The 21,498-nt window shown below is 39.9% G+C and overlaps 1 protein-coding gene across 3 annotated transcripts in view; it reads right to left on the reverse strand.

The window, feature by feature from the left end:
- The window catches only part of COLGALT2 (collagen beta(1-O)galactosyltransferase 2), a 103,567-nt gene that overhangs the window by 33,343 nt on the left and 48,726 nt on the right, over window positions 1-21,498 (reverse strand). Inside the window, exons 1-5 of one of the 3 annotated variants that reach the window (XM_035010637.1) lie at window positions 15,359-15,925; window positions 9,261-9,371; window positions 6,658-6,775; window positions 4,042-4,176; window positions 1,080-1,284 (exon numbers count right to left, since the gene is read on the reverse strand). In XM_035010637.1, coding sequence (XP_034866528.1) covers window positions 1,080-1,284; window positions 4,042-4,176; window positions 6,658-6,775; window positions 9,261-9,274 — 472 coding nt within the window. In that variant the 5' untranslated portion in view covers window positions 9,275-9,371; window positions 15,359-15,925. Of the gene's footprint in view, window positions 1-1,079; window positions 1,285-4,041; window positions 4,177-6,657; window positions 6,776-9,260; window positions 9,372-15,224; window positions 15,926-21,498 lie in introns of those variants that run through there. The other 2 variants (XM_035010636.1, XM_035010635.1) reach the window with 2 other exon arrangements.

The following is a 21,498-nucleotide window of genomic DNA, read 5'->3' on the forward strand; positions in this document are numbered from 1 at the left end:
CTGGTTTCTGAGCTCATTTTTGCTAGTGGTGAAATGACATGTTTCTGGCTCATGGATAATGGGAACTGACTTCTCTCAGGAAGGTCTGAATGATGTTGAGAATACAGCTTTGCTTTAGGAATGTCATGTATCTTCCTGCTGAGTTACCATAGTGAATGAAAGCCTCCCTGATGGCATGTGCAAGGTGACACAAGAGAAATCACTTACCCTCCTACTGACTCGTCTTCCTCAAAAAGCCTACGGGCCCCACCGGAAACGCTTCCCAGTGGTTCTTGAAAGGCTCTGGCTCTGCCTTTCCTTCCATGGGGACTGTGGCAGAGACTGCTGGTTGCCTCCCTAGATCTGTCCCCTCCTCCTTTAGAGTAAGAGAACTGGGGCTCTAGACTGCATAGAATAAAGAGTACATTCTGAGCCCTGCTTCCAGGTACGAGTTGACCTGTGACTAAATTCTGGCTAAGGGGATATGCATGGAAGTGACATGTTCAAGTCCTTAAATGAAGGAGGGCCCTTCCCTCCCAGCATTTGCTCATTGGCTAGAATGCATCCATACTGATGAGATGTCTTGGGTCATCCAATTAGAGACAATACTCATGGAGGATGAAGAAGCAACAGAGAAGGAACCAGGGGCTCTGAAAACTCTGGGGAACAGTGTCACTCTGCCAGCTCAGACTTTTTTAAGAAGAGATAAACTTCTATTTTTAAAGTCTGGGGTCTTTGCCAATGTTGTTTTGGGCTTCTGTCACAGTTTCCCAATTAATAAAAAATTCCTATAGTGAACAAAATGATGCAGCGGCCCCAGAGAGAAGCAATCACCTGCTCATGGCGGCTACCACCCGCACGGTCTCCCCAGCACTCAAAAAAAAGGAGAGTGGATTTCTGAGGAGGGGCCAGCCCTGGCTCTGGGTCATTGGTGTTCACAGAGACAGCAACAGAGGGTCCTGAATGGTAAAAAATGGTCTCTAATACTACCTGAAAGAAAAGTTTTATATAGGTCTGTTTTATACGAAGATGCACAAAACAGAGGACCTGGTTATTTGCAGTGTTTCCATGGTGACAGGACAACTGAACACAACCAGTACCTGCTTGCCTGCTGGAGAAGGCAAAGACGATGATGTCATCAAAGGTCCAGGTATAGTCCTGGTGTGGGGGATAGAACATCAGCTTGTCAGAGGCCTCCTTCCTGAGGTCAATTAGGAAGGTGGAGTGAACCATGGGAACGGGAAAGCAGCCCATCCGCTTCCATTCTCTGATCTGAAGGTAGTCTGGGGTGCGTTTATAGAAGCCCTGGAAAAGAGAAATAGGTGGGTTTTGTTCTCTGATCTGAGACCTTCATCTTTCCCAGTCTTCCGCTAGGCTCCTTCCTTCTAAGCTGCCACCAGTTAAGGAGAAGTCCCCAAGCAAAGTCACTTCTGCTATTCTTATCTTGGTCTAAGAATTTCCAGCAGAGCTCAAGAAATGGTATTTGCATAGAAAATAACACTTAAAGGGTCTTGTTTTCAGAAATAATTTTGGTATTAAGGAGGGCATGTATTGCATGGAGCACTGGGTGTTATACGCAAACAATGGATCGCGGATCACTCCATCAAAAACTGACGACGTACTGTATGGTGACTAACATAACAAAATAAAATAAAATTAAAAATAATTTTGGTTTCAGCCTATCTCCGGATTTAATGATCTCATAAAAGTATATTTCCTGTTGATGTATGATTGAATGTGAAGGAAAGTATTAAGAGGTGGAGAAGTTAAAAGCAGAGGTTCTGGCGTCTGGTTGCCCAAATTCAAATTCTATCTCAGCAACTAATTGTCCGGAGTTACCTTTCAGGTGACTCAACTTTGGCCTATTCCCTCATCTGTAAACCGGGAATGATGGCACGGTCTACTCCATGGGGTTGCCTGAAAAAATTAGGTAAGGTAAAATCTGAAAAATGCTTAGAATAGTGCCTAGCACTAAGAAAGCATCAAAAAATATTAGCTAATCCATGGGGTGCCTGGGTGGCTCAGTCGTTAAGCGTCTGCCTTCAACTCAGGTCATGATCCCAGAGTCCTGGGATCGAGCCCCGCATCGGGCTCTCTGCTCAGCGGGGAGTCTGCTTCTCCCTCTCCCACTCTGCCTGCTTATGTTCCCTCTCTCACTGTCTCTCTCTGTCAAATAAATAAATAAAATCTTTAAAAAAAAAAGAAAAGAAAAAAATATTGGCTAATCCTAAAATTACTACATTATCTGGCTAATATTTTTAATGAAATCTGTAGTACTTAAACATACAAAGAGGGTCCTTCAGTGCAGTTACTTATTCAATATTCTGGTGAAGCTGCCCCCACTGCTCCACACTCTTTTGGGGATTCTCCTTTAGAAAGTTCTTTCTGGATGAGCACACAGGACAACCAACCTCCTTACTCTGTGGTTTTGAACCACACATTTCTCCTGTTTGCTTTTAATGATTAAAGCAAATAAGGAAATAATAAAAACTTAGAGGCTGTAGTTACTAGGGTAATCCAGCCTTTTTCCTGGTGTCAACGCATAACTCATTAAGAACAGCCCTCGAGTGGATTCTATCATGTGAAACACTGCAGATTACTAACTGAGAGTGTATGAATTTAAATGAACTTAATAAAACGTTCTCTCCCCAAGGAACTGAATGTCTTTTATAAATATGAACTTAATGTCTCCTTAAAAGAGATGTGGATAACATGCATTCAAGATCTCTCAGAACTGCAGGAAATAATTGTAACCAAAGAGGAATGGCTCATCCAGCAGTGTGCTAAAGCTACTGTTTGTTAAATTTTCAGAAATTTTGCAAGCCAGTCGACATTTTGGTAGCTTAAAATCTGTTAAAAAAAATGTTAATTCCCACCATTCTAAAATACCACAGATGGTGGCTTTGTATATTTTTTGTCATTATGTCACCAAGTGGCTACACTGCAATTACTCAACTTTCCCTCACTTCGACAGCATTTAAGTTGTTTACATGGTGAGAGTACCTACACCATCAAAGCTGGCAAATGGCTTTTCCCCCCACGGAGAGCCAGTTATTAAACATTTATCAGCACACCACTGGACTCATTCTGCATCTAAAACCAAACCAAATATAAAAGAGGGACTCAAAATTTAGCCCTTTGAGCATGAGACATTTTTTTCCCCTTAGCACAGCTTTATTCCATATTGATATATACTACACTGATCGGTTTATCTCTTTAATTTATCTAATTTATTAACCAGAGAATTAAAAATACAGTCAGCCAGAAGCATTCACTGTAACAGAATTCTAGACTTTGAAGATTTTTAGAATGGAAAAGAGATGATGGAAATTTAAAATTTTGTTTTTCACTTGAATTTTGTAAAAGCCAGCTACCATAGCAGCTCTGATTATTAGATGCCTTTGGAAATAAATTTGGCAACATATATCAAAGGTCATCAAAATATGTATACTCTTTGACTCAGTAATTCTACTTCTAAGAAGCTATCCTAAGGGCATAATATTAAATACAGAAAAATGTGCATTAATCATCATGGGCATTATAATCGTTAAGAGTTGCAAACAACTTGAATAATTTTAAACTAAGAAAAAGGTTAAGTAATTTGCATTATAGCCACTTGATGATATAGTTACTAACAACATGCTGTTATCCATGATGTTAGAGTTGTGGGGAGTCGCATAATTTTTTTTTTTTACTTTTTTCCATTTCCAAATTTTTCTATAGTGTTCTTATGTTTTAATACCAAAAAGTCCTATTTTTTTTAAAATCTCAGAATCAGAGAGGAAAAAATTACAAATATCAGTAAGCTTTATTGGTTAAGTTAAAGCTTCTAAGGCTAAGCTCACTAGAATATTTTCTTCATAATTCATTAATATAAAAGAGCTCATTGGATTATGCATTAGATATTGATTTTCCTCCTTTCCTGAACATGCTTACTCCTGTAACACCATGACATGCACATTTCAAGGGAGGAAGTAAGGAAAAAGGTGAATGGGGCCATGGTTGACATAATGGCTGCCTTGTTAAAACCCATAGCCTTAATCCATCAGCCAGAAGACTTGCCTGAGGTGTGATTCCGCACCAGAAATTAGAGTACAGGGCCCGAGACTCCAGCATGGGTGCCACAATGGTTTTGTTTTCTGCAATCATTAGATTGAGGGTCTGTGGATTAGTCAGGAAGTTGTCGACATCTATGAACTAGGAAAAGAAAAGATAAAGTGAAAAAGTACTTTTCTGTATTGGGTTCAAGTACTGGGTTCAAGACTAACCCAGCACTTCTGAAGGATCACAGAAACTTGCTCATGAGACATGGAACCAGTTATTTATGTTCTCCTTATTGAAACTTGTTGAAGCCAGATGGCATTCATTCAGGCAAAATACACTGAGACTCACTTCCACATGTCTAGCTCTGCATAAGGCACCAAGCAATAAATTGATGTTACCATACTGGGTACACACTCAACCAGCACCCAACCCACACCTTGGTTAGTGGTTATTAACCACTAACAGCTCCCAAGAGCTCTTAAAGAGTCATCCAAAAACACTCATTGAGTGCCCAGCCTAGGTACAAATGAACAGACTTATTTAGGTTGTCCATAGTAATGCCAAAATGGCCCAAAACAGATTTATCAGTGCTGTTTTAATGTTACAAGTAGAATTTTTGTTGAACGTACATTATATCAACCCATGAAGCCTATCCCTCTCTTAGCAGAAGTCCATGTTAACACTGATTCAGGTATAGGGCTAGTTTAACAATAGATTCTATTATATAAAATAAATAATCTCACTGAACTACACACTTAAAAAAATTAAAATGGTAGGTTTTATGTTGTGTGTATTTTACCACACACACACAAAAATAATCAGAAGCTTTCATTCTTATGATAGTCAATCTGTTTACCCAAAAATTTGGGACTCAGCATTTGTATGCTTCAATGACATTTAAACAGCTTTATAATGTTAAATATCATCAACTTGAAAACATATATGAAATTATTTGTATTGGACAGGTGCATGTGATAAATTATTGGGCTGATTTTTGTCGTGGTTATGAGCTGGGGATGGCCATAGGTCAAAAGTATTCCTTTTAGGAATCAGAGTTTAGTGATGGAGAGCAGATATTGACAAGTCTAATGAAACCATATTGTCTTTGCTTTATTGGTATTATTTCTAGGATTGTACTACAAAATGCTCACCATAAGAATTACATGGATTTTGGGGGCTACAGATGGAGAACTTGATTCCCATAAACTTGCAAAGAAAAAAAGCCCCTGTCAGCTTTCAGAAGGGAAATGCGGACTGTAGCAACTTGCTGCCTAGGAAGCTGTCTTCCTTTCCAATTAAGTTAGGTTCCTGGAGGACAAGGACAGAAGATAACACTGGTTCCTAGTCATTGAGTCCAGCATTTTTCTGGACCATTCCGAAAGTTCTAAGAAAAGTGATGGAACCTCTCCACAGAGAGAAATTCTCCATGAGAACCTAGCATAATTAGGAGCAATCAAGAAGCCAAGCAAGAGATGCCATTCCCCTGCCAGGGCTGCAAGGTCCCGACTGCTCCTTTAACTGGGCCATTTCTCAGGGTTGTTTGTGAAGCTGGTAACCTTGAAAGATGAAGTAACATATTTTCCCAGAGAAAGAGCAGGTATGTTGACTGCTTGCTATAAAAGCAGTAGGTTCCCTGAACTCTGGGTTCCTCAGCTGTGATACAAAACCACTGGATGCAGAGCATCCATCTCAGCCCATAACATCACCTGTGTGAGAAGTGGGGGTCAGGGGAAGTGCCACAAGCATGCTGGTAGACATGCTATTTACTGTAAGTAATAATCCATTGTCTCTTAAAAAAAGAGGGATGACAGTCCCCCAAATCACTGAGGAACAAAAGGGAATGGAGTTTCAGAGCTGTTAATTTGAATCTTTTTTTATATAATTATTTTCTTATATCTGAAAAAAAATTTATAAAGAGTTATTAAGAATCTTCCCTAATAAATCTTTAAAAAAAGGGGGTGGTGCACCTGGGTGGCTCAGTCAGCTAAGCCTCTGACTCTTGGTTTTGGCTCAGGTCATGATCTCATGGGTTGTGAGATTGAGCCCCGCACTGGGTTCCATGCTCAGTGGGGAGTCTGCTTGAAGATTCTCCCCTTTGTCCCCTCACTCTCTCTCTCTCTCTTTCTCTAAAATAAATGAATAAATCTTTAAAAAAACAAAAAAGAATCTTCCCGAGCATTCCCTATGAACTGAAAGATTCAGAGTTTCTTATCTTTATTACATGAAAGAGATCAAATAATCCAGGAGTTTATTCACTTACTCACTGAAAATGCATGTCAAGAGTGGTTTGAGATGAAATCCAGATACCCCAATATTAAGTTCCCCAAGTTTTCCCTTGTGTGTTTATTAAAAAGTGGAGGAGAGGCTCCTTGGTGGCTCAGTCATTAAGTCTCCAACTGGTTTTTTTTGTTTGTTTGTTTGTTTTGGAAGACTCCAACTCTTGATCTCAGGTCAGGTCTTGACAGGTCTTGATCTCAGGGTCACGAGTTCAAGCCCCACGTAGAAAAAGTGGTGGGGGAGTTGGTTCTCAAACAAAAGGTTGTTTTAATAGCTCCCACAGTCTTAAGTTTTGGACAGTTGATTTGGACACATTCTAGATAACAGTTGTAAAGAAATCAAACATCTTTTTTTTACCAGAATATAGTCTGACCATTTTTCCCTCGCAGTTCGAAGGGCCGCCTGCCGTAGTTTCATCACATGGGCAAAACGGGAGCCTGGCCAATGCTTTGGTCCAATTTCATCAGGGTAAGATCTAAAATAATAATAATAATAGTAATAATAACAATAATAGCTTATAATTATTGAGTGCCTATATATTCCAGGCTCTGTCCTAAATGTTTATATGCACTAACTCATTTCAACTTCCAACAACCCTAGGGCGTGGGTACTATTATTGTTATCATCTTCCTCATATTACAGATAAGGAAGCAGAGATTAAGTAATGTGGCTTACTGTACACGAGAATCCTTATATGAAATATTTCAGTGGCTTCTAAGAAGAACCTACGGAGTCCTTACAAGGTTAGTATTCTCCATGTCACAGATGAGGAAATTGGTGCAGAGTGGTTAAGTCATTTGCCTAATGCTACACGTTAATAAGGGGCACAGTTTGAATTTAAATCCAGGCATAGCCCCAAAGCTCATGTTCCTAAGCACTTTTTAATATATTCTGCCATCAAATAAATTTAAAAATTTTGCAGCATAAAAATATGAGTTTCCCAGAAAAAAAAAAAACCAAAGGTTAAATTTACTTGATCAAGTATCAGTAAAGGATTCCACAGAGCCTAACACACTGATTTATCCCAGGTAGAGTGAGATCATGGAGCGGATGCATAATGTCATTGGAATCCCTATCAGCATCTACGAAACAGCCAGGGCAGGACTCTCACATGGCAACATTAGCAAGTGGGCTGGCATACCCTCAAGAACCCTTCTGAAAGCTTCCAGGTGGTATGGTTGTTGATACTGTCTCAGGAGCCATTATTTCAAGTTCTTCTAGCTGTGTTAACAGTACCTATATATACTTATATAATTATGAAAATATAATTATATAAATAAGATTAATAAAACTATGTCCTGAACAGGGGCTTTCTAAGATGTCTTTCCAATTATTGCTTCAGTGAAAATCAGTGGAGTCCTGTTTTTCTCAATATATTGCCCCCAAAATGCCTTCACTAATATTTTTCACACTGACCTTGGCATATAATATATTTAGTCAAGATCTGGGCACAGAGAAAATTACCAGGATGCAAGGTAAGTACATAATCTTTTTGGCTGTTCTAGTTAGGCCCAATTCCATTGTAAGAGACTCCAAAAAAAGCATTCAAAATCTTTTATAGTGTTCAAATTTCATTGTTAAATTTTGCTTGATATATGGACCATATGCTGGGATTTGAAATATATATGTGTATACATATATAATAAAACTATTATATATAAAGAGACTAAAAAAATCTGTTCTGGAATGGCATTTATTATTACTATTATACAAATTTGGCTTTCAACAAATGATTTATCCTAGGCAAAAATTCAGGCAACTCAATTTATTCTACTTCTACAATTTCTTAAGCTAGAATTGCAGTAGCCTTGGGAACATTTACAATAGTCCATTTTAAATACACTTATTCATGTTGTCATTTGCTCATTTGTTCATGCAACAAGTATTAATTTAGTGCCTGCCAAGAACATAGCACTGGGGGAAAATATGAAGTATTTGTATACCGTAACCTCTGCCAAAGAACCCAAAAATCACTTCGAAGAAATGCATAAATTACATAGTTAAATAACAAAGTTAGTTACATGTATTGCTATGTCAAAAAGGATGATGTAGGAAATAAGCAATACAAGTGTTGAGAGAAAGGTAGATCTTTGTAGCTGGAATGATTAGGAACAGCTTTCTGTAGTAGGTGGGGTTTGGCATAAGAGCTGGTTACAAAGACAGAAAGGGCCTTCCTGGAGAACAAACCTGCATGGGTAACAGCTTGGGGTTGAAAGTAAAAGGAACATTCTAGACAAAGCAGTTTTCTTTTGGGAAGAAGCAAGAGATATGGGTGCATAGCTGTTGGTGTTAAGTTCATGGAATTTTTTAAAAGTGTTTAAGTCTGAAGTATTTGAACTTTGTTCTGTGGGTACTGGAGAGCCACTGGAGTCCTTGTAACAGAGAAATTAAACCATGTCATTAGCATTTTAGGTAAGTTGATTTGACAGTATGGTACGTAGGATGATCTTGAAGATGGAAGTAACTAAGAAATTGCTATGGTTAAGAGAAGAAGTAACCTAAATGCCCATCAGTAGGGAATTGACTACTCATTATCATTATGGTACATCCATATAATGGATACTATGCAGTCATAAAAATAACGAAGAAACCCCTTAACTACTGCTATGGAATGATGATAAAAATATGATAAGTAAAATAGCATAGTATATATAAAAAGTATGCAAACTTTTCACTATGATCCACCAAATATGAAAGACTTATACTCAAAATATGAATAAATAATATCAATATTTTTAAATATATACTGTGGCAATTTATTTGTTATTTATTTACTTGGCTGGTGGCTGCAGAAGTAAAGAGGAAGAGAGGCAGTTACAAGGCAGGCCCTTGTAACTTACTAGATACAGAGATAACCAAGAAGTCATATGGGCCTCCAAGATTAGACACCTGAATGGCTGGAAAACTGGTTATGGGAAGTGGGATAAATAAAGTTCACAAAATGTTGTCTTACTACTCACTCTGGTTCATCCATAGGCCTCCACTCCACATAGTGATAGAATCTCTGTACATTTTTCAACCACTCCCTGAGTATTTCTGTTGTATTATCCACATTGTGATCAGTGGCTGCCCTGCATGAGAGAAAGCACAATATAGCTCAGTTGCCATCCAAAGAAAGAGGGAGACATCCAAAAGACCCCAGATTAATTGAAAGGAGAATGGCCAGTTCTGAGAAGAAAAAAAAAAGTACATATGAAAATGACATCCCTCATGGTCCAAACTAGACAACAGATTCCTGAAGTGAGAGATACTGCTTAAAATCATTTTTGTGTCATTATATCCTTAAAACAGGGCTCAGCCAATAGCAGAATCAATAAGTGGTTGTACTAAAACTGTATAAGCAGAAAATGCATTAAGAGTAAGCTAACTAATCTTTTTTGGGAAATTTTTCTATTTGGCTTAATTTTTAGTTATCCAAGATGTAAACTCTGCCTTTTAACTTCCCTGACAACTACCATCAATTTAAGCAATAATTCAGTTGCATTTTCCTTTTAAGTTTCTTTTCAGATCACAACAAAATTGCTAATCAGTGGTACTATGATCACACACCCTCCAGGGGAAAGCAACTTTCCAGTATAAAACTCAAAAAGCTAAGTTATCTTTACCTATTTTGGATTAATGTTACCATTACTTATACAAGCTAGAGTACCTCCAAAAGTCTTCAAATAATGTATACAAAACTTGTTTCTACCTTAAAAGTTTAACAGATTGATCTACTTATAAAGGAGCTTAACTCACTTATTAGAACAAAAATATTTTCAAATTGTATTGCAAAGCAAACTCATGCTGTATAGAAGATACATATCTAAAACAAAGTTATTCAGAACACTCAAAATGAAGAGACATATCAGTTAATTGGGAAAGAGAAAGAAAGCAAGAGTTATAATCCTGACATCAAATAAGGTAGAATTGTGGCCATGACAAAGAATGATACTTTATAACGCTAAAGGACACAATTCACATCAAAGACACAATAAATGTGAACATTCCATGTACCTTCATATAGTACAGGGGTTGGCAAACTTTCTTTAAAAGCAAGACAGTAAATATTTCAGGCTTGCAGGCCATACCCTCTCTGTTGTAACTACTTAACTCTGCCTTTGTAGCAGGAACACAGCCACAAACAATATGTAAATAAATGTGCATTGCTGTATCCCAATAAAGCTTTATGTACAAGGATAAGCAATGGATCTATAGGCTGTAGTTTGCAAGCCCTTGATATAATGGAAAGGATGGAAATTGCAAGGAAAAACAGAAATACCAATAATAAGAGATGTTAGCATACCACTTTTTTTTAAGATTTTATTTTTTTAAGTAATCTCTACACCCAACATGGGGCTCCAACTTACAACCCCAAGATGAAGAGAGTCACATACCACACCACTTTCAGTGAAGATGGTGAAATGGGAGGAAGTAAATATACAGAGGATCTGGGTATTAAAGAGGGCACGTACTGAATGGAGCACCGGGTATTATACGCAAACAATGAATCATGGAACACTACATCAAAAACTAACGATGTAATGTATGGTGATTAACATAACATAAAAAAAAGAGTTAAAAAAAAAAGAACACAACGAGAAAGAATATGCTTTCTTCTCATGTTCAAGTGGAACCTTCACAACAATTGACCAACAATTATACTACACAGAAAGCCTCCACAAAATTGAAAGAATATAAACAACATTCTGTGATAATAAAGCAATAAAACTAGAAATTGGTAATAAAATAAAAAAACCAAAAAATTCCACTAAGAATTCTCTATTAAACAACTATTGAGTGAAAGAAGAAATACAAATCAATTTCAGAAATTCTAAAAATAAATCGTGGAAACACTATGTGTCAGAATTTTTAGATACAATTAAAGCAATGATCACAGAAAAATTCAGTTTTATACCCTTCAATTAATAAAAACAAGTGAGTTGAATTCCTGCTAGGAAGCTAGGAAAAGAGCAACAAAACAAACAAGCATAAAGAAAAAAATAATAAAGGAAGAAAGTCCAGAAGCATAAAACAGAAAAAGGATAGAACTAATAAATTAAAATTTTGCTTTTCAAAAAATTTTTTTATTTTTGTACAACTCCAGTATAATTAACATACAATGTTATATTAGTTTCAGGTGTACAATATTGTGATTCAACACTACTTTACTCGGTGCTATTTCACCCATCCTCCCACCAAACTCCCCTAAAATTTTGCTTTTGTTGAGGAAAATCAACAAAGCAACCATTTATTAATCTATCGAGACAACACAGATATGTAAAATAAGAACTGACAAGGATGCAGGGAATATGATTGGTAGGAAAGAAATTATTTAATTACTTTGCACAACTCAATGAAAAGTAAATTTGAAAACTGGATATAATGGAGGATTTCCTAGAAAGATGCATGTTAGCAAAATTGACTTCAGTAGAGATATAAAACTTAAACAGAACAATTACCAAGAAAGAAATGAAGAAAGAGAAAAAAGAAAATATTAAGCCCAGATGGTTTCACAGGGGAATTCTACCAGATATCTTAATAGACTAGATAATTCCAGTGCTATGTAGCTTGTTCTCCAGAGCATAGGAGAAACAAATGAAAATTCCAAGTTCTTTTAATAATGCAAGTACAATATTAATATCTAAACCTGATGAAGACACACACACAACTACAGACCAATATCTTTTAATGAATATGCTGCAAAAATCCTCAATAAAATATTAGCAAACAGAATCCAACATCCTATTAAGAAAATATTACGTAGCATAGACTAGGATTGTTCATTATAAAAGGAAATCGATTAATATAATTCACATATATTAACAGACCTGAAGAAAAATCATATAATTACTTCTGTAAATGCTAAAAAGGCCTTTAATAAAATTCAACATCTATTCCTGATTTTTAAAAACCACACTAAATAAAATTAAAACAGGAAGGAAGAAAGGAAGGGAAGAAGGAAAAAAGGGAGAGTAAACAGAAGAGTCGTGGAAAGACAGAGGTGCCTGAGACTCTTAAAAGGGAGTAAAAATGCTTAGAATTTATGAGCAATTTAGCAGTCCCTCCTGGAAGGAAAAGCCAGAGCCATTCTCAACAGTAGTGGTTCCCTGGGAACATGGCCTTGATAAGAGCAAATGAAGAGATGTGAACAGCGGTTGCTTCTTCCATATATAGGCAATTTCAGTAAATAGGATTTTGTTAAATCCAATCTGTGATGGCTTTTGTTCTTCCTACTTGAGCTTTTGGAAGTCACTGCTCTGCCAAAAGTAACAAAATCTTTAAGGGAGAGAATATTCAGAAATGTTCAAGAGAAAAAAATAAATTGTTAAGCAAAGCAGAGTGGAGCCCCGTGTGACATAGGGAGGAAATTTCTATAAAACACCAAGTAACTCGAAACTATGTAACTCTGTTATAGGGTATAGAAAAATGGGGGATAGAAGTATAGGCCTAATATTTGAAAACCTTATTTTATAAAATGTATATTTGAACTAAAACTAGCCTTATTGAAAATATTATTCCAAAAAATAGAAGATCAGGACCTGATGCCAATTGCCAATTTGATCTTTCTTTCTTTCTTTCTTCTTTCTTTCTTTCTTTCTTTCTTTCTTTCTTTCTTTCTTTCTTTCTTTCTTTCTTTCTTTCTTTCTTTCTTTCTTTCTTTCTTTCTATGATTTATTTATTTATCTTAGAGAGAAAGATAAATGAGTGGGAGGGACAGAGGGAGAGAGAATCTCAAACAGACTCCATGCTGAGCACGGAGCCCAATGCAGGGCTCGACACCGAGCTTTATCTCACGACCCTGAGATTATGACCTGAGCCAAAATCAAGAGTTGGAGGCTTAACCCACTGAGCCACCCGGGCGCCCCTTGATCTACTTTCAAGTCTCTTCTGGAAATCAGATTAGAATCAGCTCCTCCCTTCAGAACAAGGTCTAGGAGGGAGGAGACCCACAGGCCCACCCAGAAATTCCACTACCTGGGGAGAGAAAGGATAATAGTGTGCAGCTGGTGTTGAGGGACACCAGGTGAGCACCTATGGGCAAAAATGGGTAACATAAGGAGGCAGGAAAGTGGGCCAGAAAGCAATGTGAGAGAGGGTCACGGGCTCCATCTAGCTTGTGATTATACTGAGAAGTGAAGAATGTTAGTGACAATTGCATCCACTGTGACTCATGGCCACCAGCCACCCATGTCCAGTGAAGTAGCCATGAAGGGCACTTTGAGAGTCAAACCACTCATCTCACTGTAGGAAGCATATATAGAGCAATTCCTGAAACTGAGAATCAGCTTGATGCCCGTGAGTATGAGCACGAGTAAATTAAAACAAAACAAAATAAAAAATATCTTGACTGCAGTATTAGCTAAAAATTATGGGAATTCTACATTATTCCCAAATTACTATAAAGTGTAGGAGAATTCCTACAACATCTACTTCTTTCCTTGGTTTCTGGTTCTTCATTACGCAGGACTTACATTCTCTTTGCCCTCCCTGCGTTGATGCCTTTCCTCATCATTTTAACAAAGTCGGTCTCACTGTATGAAATTTATTTTCCTGCTGTCCAGACTAAACAACTCCAAAGTCTGCCTAAGGATCCACTATTCACAAACATCCTCAGAAATGAGCTGCTTGCATGTATGCAAAGACAGAGGTGTCTAATTAAAAACAGAAGCACAGATTTAAAATACTCTCCTTATGGAGTGAAAACAGTTTCCTATTCCGTTACTTCCCCAAATTGTTAAGATGATCTTTGTTCTCAGGCTTCCTGGGAAATGCACAAATCCTCCAGCTGTGGTTGGAGGTCCACGGACACCGGTGTTTGATGTGCGGGGTCAATCTCCTACACTGTCCCGGAGGGAGAGCCGTGCTGACCCCTCCAGCCCACTGAGGAAGACTTGCATTCTCCCCTTCAGACCAAGTGTCCTGCCCCTCCACTCCCCTGGCCCAGGCAAATAAACAGAAATCCAGGTAGACACTTCTAACTGCTGCCTTTTCCATCCCTCTGACCAAAAAAAAAGTGTTTCTGTTCGAATACTCAATCACAAAAGCCCGCGGGCGCTGGTCTAGTCGGAGGGTTGGACAGAGAGATAGCAAAGGCCCAGCTGTGAGGTCCCGGGAGGAAACAGGAGGCTTGAGTCAGCAGCTCTATTTTCAGAGCCCTGCAGCACAATGCAACAGTGTGGTGCCTGTCCTGCTGAGAGTCTCCGCAAGGAACTAGACACAGACAACACTGCAGCCCATGAGGATTTTTCCATCAAGCTAAGAAGCTGAGGAGTCAGAATGTGTGACCCCCTTCAGGGGAAGTCGAGGCATCTCTCCCAACCAAAAGCTCTTTCCAGTCCCATAGAAAAAGAGCCTCAGGTCAGCTCGCTTCTCCTATCAGACAGGGAAAGGCACCCGGCAAGGTAACAGACATCGCTCAGGGGGTCCTTGAAGAAAACAAATGATGTGAAGAGTCGTCTGCAGAGGTGATCTGCATGGACTGGCAGTGGCTAGTCAAACTCATGGAAACACAAGCAGGCACTAGCTGGAAGAACACGCTCCCTGGAAGCAAAGCCTGTTGATTTTTGCCACAACGCTCCCAGCTGAGGCTTAAACCAACAAGCCCCTCCCTCGCTTCCCTGGGGCTCTCTGGCTCCGGATAAGACAGCAAGGTGCGCTCAGCTCTTGAGCCAAGCCAGTCCTCACATAATTAATCTTCTTTTAAGGCCGTGATGCGACAGTGGCTTCCCTTCACCTCTAAAAAGCACCAGGCCACCAGGAGGTCTCCCTCCACCTTTGGCAGAGCTGTTGCCCCAATATGCCCGCAGTGCTCGTGATCAGTCCCCTCTCTGTGCATCCGTCCTTGCTGGCTGGCTGTGGAGCTAGTATTTGAAATGGAAGAGCTGCTAGACACAAGTGCGACATCCTCTTGGCCTCAGAGGAAAGTTTGGGCCATTACTCACCATAATGCTGCCTGCCCATCCACTTTCTCTCGGACTCTGCTTCTAGGTCCCGTCTCTCTCCTCTAGCTATGTCATCAGCAAAGGCCCGTGAGTCTCAGATTCAAAGTCACATTAGGACAAAGATAAACACATACTGCAAATGCAATCAGCAGCAGAGTGCAGGGCATCTCCTTGGTGAAGGAAGTTCCCCGGGCCAGCAAGTGCATTGTCACTGTTAACAGGGAAAAGTGAGAGCTCATAGAGCAGACTAATAAATAAACATGTCCGCAGGATGATACAATTTTACTACTTGGCTCTGCCAAAAAAGCAACATTGCGATTTCTCTGGCAATGCCTACACACACTGACATTTCTCCTTGTTCCAGAAGGTCAGTTTTCATTCCTCAGTCTTGGCTCTTACACTAACAGCCAACTTTAAATAATTAGAACTGACTCACTTATTTTTACCACAAGTCCTTCTGAGCTTGTGAGGGCCAAACTCAACATCGGTGAGCGTGGGGCCACCTGAGCCGTGGTAAAGATGCAGATTGGCTCTCTCAGCAGGTGAAACACAGATGTTGAGGACAGGTACTCCTGATTACTTCCATCTGCACTGACCCTCAGGGATTGTTCTCAGCTTCCCTGCCACCCCAGAAAGCCTAGACTTTTGATGAGATAGAACAACAGGACTGCAATCAGTGGGCCAGGATGAAGGCAATGCTGAGCAGTGCCTGCTCTTTGCTGCCCCAGAACCTGCAAAATACAAACCCCAGAGGCTCACGGGAAAGGTGATGGAATGAACAACAAGGTTAGTCATCAGCTCAACGATTCACGCCATGACTAATTAGTTGGCAAAAGTGAATTTTCCAACTTGGGACTTCAAAAACCGAACTACCCTCTTAACTGCCTCAAGGAAAGGCTCACCAGTGTAGAACATAAAGAGCTCCCATCTAAAAATAAGGTTCCCTTTTTGAAGCAACTAATGAAATTTTTTTCAAGAAAGCTCATGTCATCAAGTCCTACCACCTTGGTCTCTGCTCTCAGGAAAGCCTCACCAGCAACTGTTCTGCCAAGGAAAAGAGATATGCTTAGCCACTTGGCAAAATATGCTGATGGATTCTTGCTTCTTGGTTACTGTGTAGAGTTGTTTAAAGATCTAGAATCTGTGTGCTGAGTGAGAACTAGATCTGGATACGGTTAAGGATATGGACATGGACTGGGGGGCTGGGGATTTCTCCCAACAAAAGCCTTTTCCTAGGTCTCACCAAGTCAATCAGTAGCGATTCTTCCTAATGAACTAAGAAATCAGGAAAACTCACTTCTCACGAAACCCTCCTCACCAACAAAATAAATGTTTCTACTCCCTCAAAATCCCTCCACGGTAAGTCCCATTTTAATCCCAGAAACAATCATAGGCATTACACACCTGAAGACTGGGTTAAGAGTGATGTAAAAAAAAAAATCTGTTTCTGGAAATGAAATCAATCAATGAATCAATTTCATTCCTAACGGTAGGAAAGAGAAATGGTAAAAATTGCCAATTGACCAGTTAAAAGTTAATTCAAAAGCCCAATGCCGTCGTATTAAAGTGAAGAGGAACTTAATTAAACATTACAGAAGAGCCATTCCTTGACACTTTTGATTCTGAGGTATGGTTTGCCTCTCTCGATGTCAAGAACCCCTCATCTGTGTGTCATGCACTATCCGATGTTGAGCCCTATAATTAGCCCAGGTAGCATTATTTTTATCTCTCCATCATATAAAAGAGAAAGGCTATGACATGCTTAAGTCATGCAAATGGTGGATCTTAGAGCCTAGACATTTCCTTTCAGGCCTCAGATGCCCCATCCCAACCCTAGTGCAAACTCCCCCACCATGCTCACCCACAGAAAGTGGAAGTACACCTGTCGGATTGGAAGGAATTCTCTGTCTTGTCAAGGACATTAATCAATAGGACCAGAGTGATCATTTCCAAATGAAAGGATGGACTTGTCCCAGCAGGAAACAAAGCAAGAAAATGGGAAGATCTGTTAGTTCCCTATGAGCTTTTGTTCTTAATTGAAGTAGAGTTGACACACAATGTTACATTGGTTTCAGGTGTATGACACAGTGATTCAACAACTCTACACGTTACGCTGTGCTCACCATAAGTGCAGCTAACATCTGTCACCAAGCTTTGTTGAGGTTCGCTTCAGCATCATTTTCCTTGGACTCAAAACTCTTGGAATTCTGTGCAAATATCAGCGGCAGGATCTGAGACAAGATAAATATGTTTCTCGTTTGTGTAAATACTCTTTTTCCTGTGTTTCTTCCCCTTTGCCGTTTGTTTTTTCTTCTCCCTGCTCTTTTTCACCCACTCCTCATTTCCTTTTTTCTCTTCTTTGCTGGATTTTCCAGATCTGTTGAGTTTTTTGTTATGTGGATGTGTCCTAAAGAAATGGAATTACCAGTGGAATATATTCCCACATAGTCAACAACTAGATTCCTGATACTGAAGAGAAGACACACAGGATCTAGGGACACATTCTCCAGGAGCCCTAAAGCTCTCCACCCCCCAAACACCTCAGGCTGGATGGGATGCCTGAAATCTGTAATTACGCATCGATTCTCTACCCATACTTCCAGCATTGCACTCGCTCCTGCATTGTAATTAACTGGTTCTCTGTCTCTCTCCATTTACCAGATTCTCTTCCCTGAGGATAGGAGCATCCCAGCATCTAAGAGAGTTGACTGTGTAAAACAGGCACTAGCCATGGGCCTGGTGAATAAATGAATGAATGAAGAATTTGAGAAAACTTTCCCCAATCCAACCCAAATGCCTACAAAGGCCGAGCACAGATAGCATCTAGGAGTGAAAGGGACCATGTATGTATGAGAAGGGACACCTGCGGGCTCCATCAGATTGTTGCCATGTTAGAATGTTATGTCCAGAAAGGCTAGATTTTCTATTGTTTCAAGAGAAGTCAGATATCCAGGTTTTAGAGATAAAGGTCTGTTAATATCCTATAAGAACTGTTAGGCTGAAATGCTGTGAACACATTCCAGCCTGATGAGGGATCTCTGGAAACCAGGGACCTGGCACAAAGGCCACATTATATCAGCTCTTAATAGCCCACAGTCCATCCACCTGTTCACACTTGGGGCACATAGTTCAGTAATTAAATATTTCAGATATGGCTGGGAGGATAGCAATGTCACTCCCTTGCTTTCACAAACAATGAAAGTATTTTCAACGAAAAAGGAAAGACAAACATGCACAGGTTGGGCAAGGTCTAAATAATTCTGAGTCAAATAGCAATAGAAGCAGAAAACAGCAAAAGCAAGCCTACAGCCACCATGGAGGGAGCATAAGGGTGCACTTCACGCAAACACCACACAGAACCTCTCTTTGCATAGCAACGAAGGCATACTTACTGCCCAATTTTTAAAAAATAATAACTTTACTGAGATATAATTCACATATCTAGCATTCACCCAGTTAAAGCATGCAAGTGAGTGGTTTTTAGTATATTCACAGAGTTGCACAACCATTGCCATGATCTAATTTCAGAGCATTTTCATCACCCCCAAAAGAAATCACTTTGCATTCTTCCCCGCTCCAGCTCCTGGTAACCACGGTTCCACTTCTTGTCTCTATGAATTTGCCTTTTCTGGACGTTGCATATAAATGAAATCATACCATTGTGGCCTTCCATGTCTGACTGTTTTCACTCAGCATGTTTTCAGGGTTCATATTGCAGCATGTATCAGCAATTCCTTTATTTTTGTGTCCGAATAATACTCCATGGTATGGATACACCACAGTGTGTTTATCCATCCATTATTTAAAGGACATTGGGCTGGTTTTACTTTTTATTTATCATGAACACTGCTGTTATGAACATTCATGGGCGAGTTTCTGTGTGGACCTATATTTTCATTTTCCTTGGGATTGCTGCCTACATTTAAAATATTATGGAAAATGAAGAAAATATCTTTTATTTTATTCTCTACCATTTATGGACTACACTCTGTCACAGGAACAAGCTGGGCATTTTACATATATAACTCTAATCCTTATGGTAATTCTCAAGGAAGGTACTATTATTCTCATTTTACAGAGAAGGAATCTGAGGCTTAGACACTTTCTCCCAAAGCTTATTCTCTTTTCACTTATACTTCATCTCTGATACGTATCTTTCTCCATTTCTGAAATTCTCAGTTTTTGTTCCAATGCAGCCAAGAGGGACCATTACTCTCCCGTATCCATATATATTGATTTCAGGCGACATGAGCCGATGCGACACAGGAATGTGGGGGCAGGGGCAAGTATGCAAGAAGTGTCGGGTCTCGGCAGACGAGCAGGGCAGGTGCCACCAACGTAAACAGTCAACCCTCAGGCCTGGCAGGGCGATGCCCTGGCAAAACACAGAACCCGTGAACCATGAGGTCATGATGAACGGGGGCCAGTGTGACCACAGAGAAAGTCACAGCCCGAGGACTGGGCTTGCTAAATGAAGCACTATGGAGGACCTCGCCCTTGGGGCCACTCTCCGTGTGGAAAGGAAAGCTGGCTGAACTGGGTTCGAAGTGTGAAGGCAAAGTGTTCGTTCGAGTGGAGAATCAGGAGGAAGCTGAAAGAAGTGTTCAAGTTCTACATGGAAAGGTTCAGTTTGGTTCATTTGTTTCTGTAGGCTTTTCACTGTACTTAAAAATGACAGTAAATACTTTAGTCACCCATTGATTCTGAGTTACTGGACACTACTGTTCAACTAACCACATTATTTTTTTCCAGTTTCTTTAATATGTATCTTTTTATTTAAATTCAATTAATTAACATATAGTGTCTTATTAGTTTCAGATGTATTCTGAAACTAATAGATTCATCATTTGTATATAACACCCAGTGCTCATTACATCCCGTGCCCTCCTTAATGTCTATCACCCAGTTACCCCATCCCCCCACCCACCTCCCATCCAGCAGCCCTCAGTTTGTTTCCTATGATTAAGAGTTCTTATGGTTTGTCTCCCTCTCTGGTTTCGTCTTGTTTTATTTTTTCCTCTCTCCCCTATGATCCTCTGTTTTGTTTCTTAAATTCCACATACCAGTGCGATCATATGATAATTCTTTCTCTGATTGACATATTTCGCTTAGCGTAATACCCTCTAGTTCCATCCATGTCATTGCAAATGGCAAGATTTCATTCCTTTTGATGGCTGAGTAATATTCCATTGTGTATATATACCACATCTTCTTTATCCATTCATCTGTCAATGGGCATCTGGGCTCTTTCCATAGTTTGGCTATTGTGGACATTGCTGCTTTAAACATTGGGGTGCACGTACCCCTTCAGATCACTACATTTGTATTTTTGGGGTAAATACCCAGTAGTGCAATTGCTGGGTCATACGGTACCCCTATTTTCAACTTTTTGAGGAACCTCCATACTGTTTTCCAGAGTCCTGCACCAGCTTGCACTCCCACCAACAGTGTAAGAGGGTTCCCCTTTCTCCGCATCCCCGCCAACATCTGTCGTTTCCTGAGTGACTAACCACATTCTTTTTTTTTTTTTTAAGATTTTATTTATTTATTTGACAGAGAGAGACACAGCGAGAGAGGGAACACAGACAGGGGGGAGTGGGAGAGGGAGAAGCAGGCTTCCCACCGAGCAGGGAGCCCGATGTGGGGCTCGATCCCAGAACCCTGGGATCATGACCTGAGCTGAAGGCAGACGCTTAACCGACTGAGCCACCCAGGTGCCCCCTAACCACATTCTTGATCAAGCAAAAAAGTATGAAGTTCAGGAGACATGGCTCTTCTACCAACTAGCTCTATAATCGGAATGAATTTACTTGAACCCTCTGTACCTTGTTTTTCCATCTGTAAAATGGAATAATAACACCTGTTGTACATACTTAGCTCAGCGAGTTATTGTGAGGAGTCGGCGGCATGGGAAGGAGCTTTCAAGAACACTTTCTTTGAGGGACGCCTGGGTGGCTCAGTCGGTTAAGCGGCTGCCATTCGGCTCAGGTCATGATCCCAGGGTCCTGGGATCGAGTCCCACATCGGGCTCCTTGCTTGGCAGGGAGCCTGTTTCTCCCTCTGCCTGCCTCTCCCCCTGCTTGTGTTCTGTCTCTCTGACAAATAAATAAATAAAATCTTTAAAAAAAAAAAAAAAAAAAGAACACTTTCTTTGAAAGCTGGCCTTTCCCTAGCTGTCCCCAACACACACATGCACACATGCATGCACATGCATGCACACACACGCATCCTCAAATAAGAAATTAGACAGCCTGTTGAATAGGCTCTTAAGATG

The sequence above is a fragment of the Mirounga leonina genome, unplaced genomic scaffold, assembly GCF_011800145.1.
Source record: "Mirounga leonina isolate KUSES-001 unplaced genomic scaffold, KU_Mleo_1.0 Mir_154, whole genome shotgun sequence".
Taxonomy (NCBI): Eukaryota; Metazoa; Chordata; class Mammalia; order Carnivora; family Phocidae; genus Mirounga; species Mirounga leonina.